Source organism: Aotus nancymaae, unplaced genomic scaffold (genome assembly GCF_030222135.1).
Source record: "Aotus nancymaae isolate 86718 unplaced genomic scaffold, 86718_ANA_hifiasm-v0.15.2.pri h1tg000029l, whole genome shotgun sequence".
Taxonomy (NCBI): Eukaryota; Metazoa; Chordata; class Mammalia; order Primates; family Aotidae; genus Aotus; species Aotus nancymaae.
In genome coordinates this window covers 25053014-25064026 of record NW_026988442.1, presented here as the reverse complement: position 1 = coordinate 25064026, position 11013 = coordinate 25053014, and the positions used below count along the sequence as shown (strand labels likewise).

The following is an 11013-nucleotide window of genomic DNA, read 5'->3' as shown; positions in this document are numbered from 1 at the left end:
AATTTTTTTAAAATTACTTTTTAGATAGGAAATAAACCAATAACTTTTTAAGCTTATTTCCTATCAATTTATAGCTGCTACTAAAAATGACTGCTGAATTTTATCAAATTTGAGCATACAGTCACATGATAATTTTTCTCTTCTAATTTGTTGGCATAATAACTTATTAAATTTTCTTGAGCCATCCTTGTGTTCTTAATAAACTTAATTGCAATGTGTTATATCAATATGCTTAGAATAACCTTAATTGCAGTGTATTGTATCAATATATTATTGGTTCTTTTTAGCTAATAGTATATTTTGAATTTTTACATCTATAGTCAAAAGAAAAATAGGTCTATGTTTTTTATTTGTTTTTCTATTTGGGTCATATTACTTAAAAAACATGAGTATGGGAACTAATTGGGAAATATATCTACCTTTTCTATGATCTGGAATATTTTACATAATATATCAATTCTGTGTTTTTTGAAGGCTACCAAAATTCAGCTCCAAAACCATCTAGGTCAGGTTCTTTCTAGTGGTATATTTTAGTAATTTTAAAATATTTCATCTTATTTTTCATCTGCTGGTTTTCTACCTCTTCTGCAAATTTTTGTCTTTTGTATTTTGGTAAAATTAATCCATTTTTTCCTATATTTTCACATGTATTACTTTAGAGTAGTATAAATTGTTCTCCATATAATTCTTTTTATATCTTTAACTTTGGTTAGTGTTTTTACTTGTACATTCATGTTTCTACCCACCTATTTACTTACTAACCATTCAATCCCGTTACTCACCTATCCATTCACTCAACACATATGCAGATACCCAATCCCCACTCACCTATCCCTCCCATCCCTTCACTGACACATCTTTCAACTTAGTATTTGCCCACTCCGTATGTCTATCCACTTACCCTTCTTACTCGTCTTTCTTCTACAGACTCACTTCTCCAAAAAGTTATTGGAGAGAAGGGGCCAAAACCATGATTCATCCCAAGTCCCAAAGTCATAAATTTTATTTCACCTGGTTGGAAAGTGAGATGCTTGGATTGGGCCTGAAAATTAGGCAAGACAGAATGGAATGCAACAACCACAAAGGTAGTTAATTTATTTTCAATAAAATTTAGGAAAAAAACACAGCTTTAATTAGGGACGCTGGGTACCATTTGGAAATTTACTGACTCTGTGGGTGTTCAGCCTCTGTCTCCACTAAAGACATCACTTCATTCTCTTGAACTCACCCTTCCTCTCTATCTTCAACTCTACAAGAAAATATATCCACGGCAACATCAGAACATGCCCTGGTGTCCTCTGGCAAGAATTTGTATGCTCGGCTCCCTCTTAACCTTATTTCTGACACTCACTTGCTGGGTGACATTTAATCAGCACCCGCACTTCTCTGGGCCTTATGATTCTCATCTATAAAATGAGAAATGGGGCTTGATGATTCCTCAGAGCCCTTCCACCTAGATATTCCAGTTTTCACTCCGGCCTGGGCCGAGTTTGTGAGAATATGGGAAATAAAATAAGTGAAACAGCACTGCTTAGGACATCTTACTTGTCCATTAGAAATTCTAGCCAGGCACGGTGGCTCACGCCTGTAATCCCAACATGTTGGGAGGCTTAGGTGGGCGAGTTACTTGAGGGCAGGAGGTGGAGACCAGCCTGGCCAACCGGGCGATACCCAATCTCTACTAAAAATATAAAAATTAGCCGTGCATGATGGTGCATGCCTGTAATCCCAGCTACTCGGGAGGCTGAGGCACGAATTGCTTGAACTAGGGAGGGGGAGGTTTCAGTGAGCCAAGATTGTGCCACTGCATTCCAGCCTGGGTGACAGAGCAAAACCATTTTTTAAAAAATAGAAAAGATGAAAAGAAAAGAAAAATAGAAATTTGATTCACTAGTCTCTTTAAGTGAGATTGTGAAGTTGGTAGAATGGGATTCTTATGGGGGCTCTGTCTCTGATACTAAATTTTGTGACCATATAGTCACTCTCTGATGTTAAGGCTGTCTTTGGCCTCTGTCCGTCTTGTAGGAAAACTTGGAGAACAAACTTGGCCCAAAAGGGCAACACCTAGTTAGAGAAGAAAACGGGAGCCCTAGGGATAACATTTGCTCTATAAAGAGTGTCTTTCTCCTTCCCAGGACTGGCTGAGTGGCCGGTGTAGATTCTGTGGCTATAGGAAGGAGAGCTGCCCACGTTCTCCAGCACCTCTTTCCCACGGCTCCTCTACTAGCCCAGTTAGAATCCCGAAACTTGCTGTGTTACTGAACTTTATTCCACTGTAGTCTCTCAGGCAAGTCCCTTTACTTCATAGTTCCTTAGACAACAAGGAGCTTGGGTTGATGGTTGAGGCTCCCGCTAAGCTTTGATATCCTCTCTTGCTGTCAAAGCAACACAACGTTGAGAAACACTCTCTGAAGACTGCTGTCAGCCTGATTCCTCCTCTACACCCTGCTCTGTGGCAACATCTTTATTCTTTGGTTTTAGTCAAAGAATATGAGTGAACCAAAGATAAGATGAAAGAGAGAAGGATGGGAGGAAACTACGGGAGAGGGAGAAAGGAACACAGAGAACATGAGGAGAGAGAAACAGACACAGGCACAGAGAGGCACCGATAAACGATGAGATGCCAAGAGACCAACAGAAGGGGTGTGCTAGTAAGTGTGCACGTACGCTGGAAAATGAATGAAGAAGGAGGACACTCCACTGCTCTCCAGGTTATCACGATGAAGACCCATGATGGTGGCATTCCCTCTGAAGGTAGCCTGGAAAGTGGGAGACACGCTTTGCCCACTCCCCAGGGTTGACTAGAGCCCCCAGTCCAGTGCAGTCTAGGGGTGTAAGGATCAGGATCCATTCAATAAAGAGACCCTTCCTCCCAAGCTGTGAGCTGGGTGGGGGGGGCACACAGTTAGTTCCATTTGTGACCTTGGGAACTTAGTGTTCCCAGCAAGAAAAGGAGTGGCTGGCTTGTCTCCAGTTCTTATATCCAAGGTGCTGGCTACTGAAGGAATAGGCTGGGCCACAGCAGCTGAGCATTCCAAATTCTGGAACCATAAGAAAGGCCAGTCTCTCTTCATCATGGGATCTTCTGGACTTTTGAGCCTCTTGGTGCTATTCATCCTCTTAGTGAATGTCCAGGGACCTGGTCTGACTGATTGGTTATTTGCCAGTAAGTATTGGGCCTCGGCCCTTGCCCTAGAGAGAGGGGAGTTTGCTGGGAGGAAGGATCAGGGAACAAGTCTTCAGATCTGGGTTGCTTTCCACCATCTTAGCCAGGTCCCAGGTTGGGAGAGGAGAGAGATGTTTGTAAGCTCCCTCCTGTGGAAGATCCCTTCTGAGAATGCAGAAACCCCTACTTAGGCAATCCCCACTTTCAGCCCCTTTGAAGTGGAGAGTCTTTATCAAGGAGGTGGAAGAGAGTCACAGAATCTAGCATTTAGGGTAGGCGCTAAAGGAATCCAGGAAACCAAGAGACCTTCTCCTTACCCCACAAGCAAAACAGGCCCCTTTCTTGAGCAGTCATCTCTATCAACTCCTGTTTCTTTCACATGTAGTCCCACAAAGCATCCCTGTATCCCTAGGGGTTCCCTAACTTTGAAATAAAAGACAGCATCCAGAAGTCCCTTTAAACTTAAGACGCTAATGTTCCATGACTATAATGTAACAATGATCATTGTTATCATTTGCTGAACACTCAGGAAGTAAGGATTCCTGAAAAGGGATTTCTGAAAAACAGAGGGATCTGGAGTCAGACTTAGTGGGTTCAAATCCTGGTAGTCACGTAGTCTTGGGCAAGTTACTTAAATTTTGTGGGCCTCAGTTTCCACATCTGTAAAATGAGGATATTAAAAGAACTTCCTTCATAGAGTGATTATCAAGATTGAATGAGATCATACATTTAAAATGCTTAGAGGAGTGCTCGGCTTATGGTAAGTACTTAGCAAATGTTAGTTAATATGACTGTGCATCTGTTACTATGATTAGAGCTTTATATGCTTTGTCTCATTGCTTTCTCACAACTTCTTAAGGGCCAAATGATTTTACAGATGATGAAAGCAAGGTTGAGAGAGGGTCAGAATTCAGACCAAGAGTCAGAATTCAAAATCTAAACTGTCTCCTGGGTAAGTGATACTAATCGCTGTATAATATCACCACCTAGAGGAATTTCCAAACATTGATTCAACAAGGCCAAAAACGTCACATCAGCTTAATCCAGTGGCCCACAATGGGGCGATTTTGCCTTCCAGGGGAACTTTGCAGTGCCTGGAGACATTTCTGGTTGTTACAACCAGTGGGTGCTACTGAAGTCTGATGGAAAGAGGCCTGGGATGCTGCTAAACATCCTGCAATGCCCAGTTCAGCCCCCCAAACAAAGAATTATCCAGCCCAAATACCACTGGTGTTTGAGATGGGATGGAGCTGGCAGGATGGGAAGAGAGGGAGGAGTGGTCAGGAGGGAGCGGGGGTGTAGGCGGTAGGGAAGTGAGTGAGGCTGCCTTGAGGAAAAGAACTCCTGGGGGGAGCAAAGTGGAAACAGACTTCCCTGACTCTCCAGAATTGCCTTGTGTCTGGCAAAGCGGTGAGACACTGTGCTCTCCAAGGCTCACAGGTGTAAAACTTGCTCCTTCCCTAGAGAGATGTCCCAGAATCAAAGAAGAATGTGCATTCAAAGAAAGGGATGTGTGTACAAAGGACAGACAATGCCAGGACGACAAGAAGTGTTGTGTCTTCAGCTGCGGAAAAAAATGTTTTGATGTCAAACAAGGTAATATTCAGAGCCTCAGAATAACCAACCCCTCCTCCCCATATCCTCACCTTCTGCCTTCCTGGGCTGGATTTGCACCCTTGTTGCTGAGGGCTGGTCTCTGGCAAAATTGCTGGACTTGGAAGACCTGCGATTTAGATTCATTACTGTGCCAAATATGGTGTGTGACAATAGTAATGACCTTATCCTATCAAGTAATGTTTGAGACTCAGTTTCAAACATTACTTGATAGGATAAGGTCATTCTTATCTTCACCAAAACAAATGATTGGTGAAGGAGTGGGATTGAAACAGATTTTTTTTTGGTTACCTGTTACTCTTACAATTTTTTGAGCCTCCAGGTGGCCATCGTTGCCCTAACATATAGCAACATTGTTGCTGCAAGTGATAAATTAAGCAATTTATATTTCCTAGCTCTTTTGTATGGAGTGACCACCTCTCTGACTACACAAATCCAACTTTGCACTGAAATACCTTTCCTGACCGCTCCAGAACAGAGGGTTTTTCCCTTCTTCTGCATCTTAATTTCATGCCCATCTCCCTGGGATGCGAAAAGACTATCAAAGATGCTTTTTTCATTCATTTAACAAATATTTGTTGAGTGCCTCTGAGACCCAGTTTAGGATTTGATCTGCTCAGTGTGGTCAGGGAGGTTGGGATTGCCTTCTCTGAGAAAGCGAATCTGGAGTTGAGTTGAGAAAATGGGTAATGTTTTAGGCAAAAAGTGGTGGAAGGGTTTTCCAAGCACAGGGAGTAGCGTCCACAAGGCTCAATGGTGGGGCCTGGGGGGCCAGAATGCAGAGTGAACATGAGCATGGTACAAGGAAAACAGACCCTGGATGGGCAGAGATCAAACAATTCAGGTATGGTGGGCCAGATGAAAGAGCCTTGCCTTGATCCTAAGGGCCATGGCAATCCACCAAGGTGGGCCAGTCACACGACTAGGTTCATACTACATCTATAGAGTTTAAAATAGGAGGAACAGAGTGTCTTAAAGGACTTCAGGATGATAGAAATGGTGGCCAGAACTAGAGGTAGCTGAGGGGATGAAGAAGAGTAGGATGTGCTTGAAAGGTATATGGGAGGTAAAATAAACAGGACTTGACAGAAGTAGAGTGGGCAGGCCTGGGGCTAAGTCACTCATATGCCAGCAGGTAAGGATTCTGAATGCAGACATCCTGAGTTCAACTCTTACCTCCAGTTTGTACCAGTCGTTTTGTCTTGGATAAATTAACAACTTTCCCTCACTGTACCTCAGTTTCCCCAGATGATAAAGGGATCAGTGTAAAAGGTTAATTTGAGGATCAGATAAATTGATCTGCATGATGTGCTTAGAGCAATGACTGGCACATAATAGCCACCTGATAACCTATTCTCTTGTTTGTAATTCTTGGCTGGGGGCTCCTAAATAGCAGAGATCATGCCTTTTCTCTGTTCCTACAAGCATTGAGCACATATGGTGCTCAATGAATGATTTATTCATTTCAGAGCAGGATACATTTTCTTTTACCCTCAACATTCCATAAAGTTCTGTGCTGTGCCAGGCTACCTGTTAAGAATTGGGATGCCAAGATGAAAGCAGACACACTAGAAACCCACTAGAAACTCACTGCTCACTAGAAACTTACAGCCTCAGCGATGAGACCAAAGATATAAATAAATAAATAATGAATGCACAAGATTCTGAAGCAAGGTGTGGTGGTGAGGAACGTAGAATGGAGTCAAGGGAGACATCACAGCAGTTGATGTCTGAGAAAGGTTTTGAAGGAAGAAGAGGAGTGTCACTGTGAGCAGTGCAAAGGGTTGGAGGTATGGGGTAGTGTGTTGAATATTGCTGGAGCATGTGCCTCGGAGGGTTCTGCAGCGGGAGAGGAGGCCAGCATCACAGTAGGAGCCAGGCAATGAAGGGTCTTGTGGGTCATGTGAGGACATGGTCATAAAGTCGAGGTAGGTCCTATCTGTGGAATGACATGATGAGTCTGGCATTCAGATCCATCAGATCCTTCTCTCTGGTGGGACGCATGAAGGATTGATTGGAGGGGCCAGGACTGGAGGCAGGGGGATCAATCTGAGCTTATCTCAACAGCCCAGGCATGAGACGCTGAGGCTTATATTAAAGAGACTGGCAGAGAGGTGAACTATTAGGAGATAAAAATCAACAGGACCTAATTGCTTAGCAGTGGAGATTTACTCATATGGAACTGTGTAAGCATAATTTAGTTGGGACCTGAATTTGCTTGCTAAAGTTGCTGTAACAAAGTACCATTGACTGGGCGGCTTAAACAACAGAAATGTATGGTCTCATAGTTCCTCAGAAGTCCGAGATCAAGGTGTCAGCACGGTTGGTTCCTTGTCAGGGTTATGGGGAAGAAGCATGTTCCATTCCTGTCCCCTAGCTTCTGGTGGTTTGAAGGCAATCTTTGGTGCTCCTTGGCTTGTAGACACATCACCCCAATCTCTGCCTTCACATTCATGTGGTGTTCTTCCAGTGTGTATGCCTCTGTCCAAATTTATCTGTTTTTATAAGGACATCAGCCATATTGGTACAGGGGCCCACCCTAATTTAGTCTGACCTCATTTTAACTAATTATAGCTGCAACAACACTATCTCCAGGGATACAGATGCCCACTCTGGGGTCTCCTTGCAAATTCGTGCAATGTGTCAGTGGAGCTGTACTCCTGCTGTGGGACAAGGGAAAAGGAGCCTATTCCAGTTTCATCTATAGTGGTTTTCAGGGAGAATAATAACACCTGTTCATTTCTGGAGGAGGCACTCTGAGTTTTCAACTCTGGAGTCTCTCTGCAGATGTATGTGAAATGCCAAAAGAAACTGGCCCCTGCATGGCTTTTTTTTCGTCGTTGGTGGTATGACAAGAAAAATGATACTTGCTCCATCTTTATCTATGGTGGCTGCCAGGGAAACAATAACAACTTCCAATCCCAAACCAACTGCCTGAACACCTGCAAGAAAAAGCATGAGTCCTAGGGGCCCCGCTCCTTCATCTTCTCCAGTGCCAGGCTGGGAGGTCTGGGTGTTGGCTGGTCCATTCCAGGACAGCTACATCTTTGGCAGGCCTGGTGCTGACAGAACCGGCTCCAATCAGGAGGTCAGAATGCGCCTGGCAAAGGGGTAGACAAAGTTACTTTCTGGGAACTGAGGATGAGAGGGATGTAGAAGTAATCAATGTTGGCAAGTATGAGGGGAGTTAAGAGGGGTAGAGGAAGGGTACAGAAGTGGAGAAATCTCAGAGATGAACTGCAGAAGAGGCACAGGACGTTAAACCTAGAAACGTTGACCAACCAACCCTTCCGAGCCATCAATGTCCTCAATACAACTCTTTGCCAGCAATTCCTATTCATTTTTCCTTGAAGGAGATGGAGAACTCCTCAAAGCAAACCCACTTCTTTTTAGTATCTTTCTGTGAAAAGATGTATAAACGTAACTTCAACCTCCAAAGATAAACTGAACCCAAGATGCTCAACTGTTTCTGCCCTATGTTCTTTACAGGCGTTCCCTGAATGGATAAGGATGCACTGGAAGAACCTCCAGAATGTGGCTCACGCTCTGAGGACTGTCCGTTACCTGACTGATGCTCTAGATTAACTTCCAGTTTCACTCTCAGCATTTCGAGATCTCAGCCTTTCGCAAAACAGAACCCTGCATCTACCTCCTCTTCCCTAGTCTTTGCCTCCTTTGATGCACAATATCCTTCTGTTTTGATTTCATCTTTATGTCCCCTTTATCTCCAACTTCTAGAGCTCCCAGTTTATACTGTGTCACTCTCAATTTTTTCCAGTAAAGTACTTGATGAAGTCCTGTGCCTCTGAGGCTGAGTAATTGACATCTTCTTGGCACCTTGCACTTGTAGTGTAAGGGACCATTGAGGCTTCTGGTGACATCACTTAAGGGAGTAAAGACAATCAGAACTTTGAAGAGTTGTGAGCTCCAGGGATAGTGTTATTGTTATATACCTCTGTTTCTACAAAAGATTGTAAAATCCTTTTTAGGCAAGGGCCCAAGGACACTGACTTAGTTTGGACCCTCTAGAAACGAACCCTTGGAAAAGGGCATGGGTGCAGGTAGCTTGTTTGGGAGACCTCCCAAGACATACAGGATGGGGGAGTGGGATGAGTAATTCAGGGAAGAGAAAAGAGTCTATTATGAGCTGGTCATCACTGTGGCTCAATCCTACTGGGGACCTTTTAAAGAATCATGTAAAACAGGCTTCCACATTTTCTTTTTAAAAATTATTTTATTTTATTTTATTTTAAGTTCTGGGTTACATGTGCAGGACCTGCAGGTTTGTTACACAGGTAAGTGTGTGGCATGGTGGTTTGCTACACCTATCAAACCATCACCTGGGCATTAAGCCCACATGCCCCTGATGCTTTCCCTCCCCCGCCCCCTCAACAGGCCACAGTATGTGATGTTCCCCTCCCAATGTCCATGTGTTCTCATTGTTCAGCTCCCACTTACAAGTGAGAACTGGCAGTGTTTAGTTTTCTGTTCCTGTGTTAGTTTGCTGAGGATAATGGCTTCCAGCTTTATCCATGTCCCTGCAAAGGATGTGAACTCATTCCTTTTTATGGCTGCATAGTATTCCATGGTATATATGTACTACATTTTCTTTATCCAGTCTATCATTGATGGACATTTGGGTTGATTCCATATCTTTGCTATTGTAAATAGTGCTACAATGAACATATGCGTACATGTATCTTTATAGCAGAAGGATTTATATTCTTTTGGGTATATACCCAGGAATGAGATTGCTGGGTCAAATGGTATTTCCGGTTCTAAATCTTTAAGGAATCATCACACTGTCTTCCACAATGGTTGAACTAATTTACATTCTTGCCAACAGTGTAAAAGCATTCGTATTTCTCCACAGCTTTGCCAGCATCTGTTGTTTCTTGACTTTTTAATAATCACCATTCTGACTGCCATGAGATGGTACCTCATTGTGGTTTTGATTTGCATTTCTCTGATGATCAGTGATGCTGAGCTTTTTTTCATATGTTTGTTGGCTGCATAAATGTCATCTTTTGAGAAGTGTCTGTTCATGTTCTTTGCCCACTTTTTGATTTTTTTTTCTTGTAAATTTGTTTAAGTTCCTTATAGATTCTGGATATCAGATCACAAATTTTCTTAATCTGTCTCCTGTGATGGGAAGCTAAGCTATTTGTCCACTGACTCTCAATGCCCACTGGATGTCAGAGATGCTAAATCCCTCGCTCTTTCAGACTTTTATGCATGCAAGCTATACAAACTCCCAAGGGGCCAGAGAAAACCCACAGCAGAAAAGTAGGGACTAATTTTGGAGGTAGGAGGCTGTCAATGTGCATTGGCTATTATTCAGCCATAAACAGGAATGAATTTCTCACTCACCACTGATGACATGCCTTGCTGCACACAGACACCCTGCTGCCATCCTGCAGAAACGCTTTCATTACCCACAGTCCTTTGCCAGATGGGATTGATGCCCAGGTAACTGGCTCCTCACCTCACTCGGGCCTATACCAAGGATATAAAATTTGGTGCAGGTGCTCAAGCCTTAATGCTTCAAGGTGTGACTTTTTATCCAATGCTATAGCTGTGACGACAGGGACAAAGGGAGAACAGTGTTAGAGAAGTCCCAAAGTAACAAAAGATGTTATTGATTGTTGCAAAATCAACTGACTTAAAGGATAAATATAACTGATCGTTACATACAAAAGAAGAGAGCAGCAAGCGAAAGGCAGGGAGAAAGATTCAAACAGACAGAGACTCACTGAAAAAGAGAAAAAGGCACAGAGTAAAAAACATAAAGAGTTACAAAAAAGAGAAGAAACTGAGTGAGAAAAATAAAACACAAGAACAGACGTGTCAGGAGAAGAGTGAAATTCGAAAGAAGTAAGAGAACTAGCATACTCTTAACCTTCAAACGCCCCCTGGGAAATGGAAGACTCTCGAATTAAACAGTCCCTTCTGCTAAGGGAGCCTAGAAAGCCCAAGACAAGATGTGCCCTCTTTCCCTGGTAGGCCAGAGAGCCTCCAACTGCTGAGGATTGGAAATCGCCTATCAAGCCCCACCTTCCCCCAGGGTAGGTACCAGCTAGTCGCACTGATGGCCTCAGGGATCTGGTGTTCCTGATGAAGGGAGTCTGCCTGGCTTGTCTCCAGGGCTGTCTTTTGGAGTGCTGGGCCACACCAGTGCAGGCAAAGTGCAGAGGTAGGAGCAGCTGAGCAGCCGTTCTTAGTTTTGGTGCCAT

The 11013-nt window shown here is 43.4% G+C and overlaps 1 protein-coding gene across 1 annotated transcript; it reads left to right on the top strand.

Moving 5' to 3' along the window:
• Positions 1 to 3075: 3075 nt before the first annotated feature.
• On the top strand, positions 3076 to 7718 carry LOC105727398 (eppin). The gene is given in 4 exon segments (XM_064382184.1): positions 3076 to 3166; positions 4631 to 4762; positions 7557 to 7609; positions 7611 to 7718. Coding segments are annotated over 4 exon segments (384 nt in total).
• Positions 7719 to 11013: the final 3295 nt, after the last annotated feature.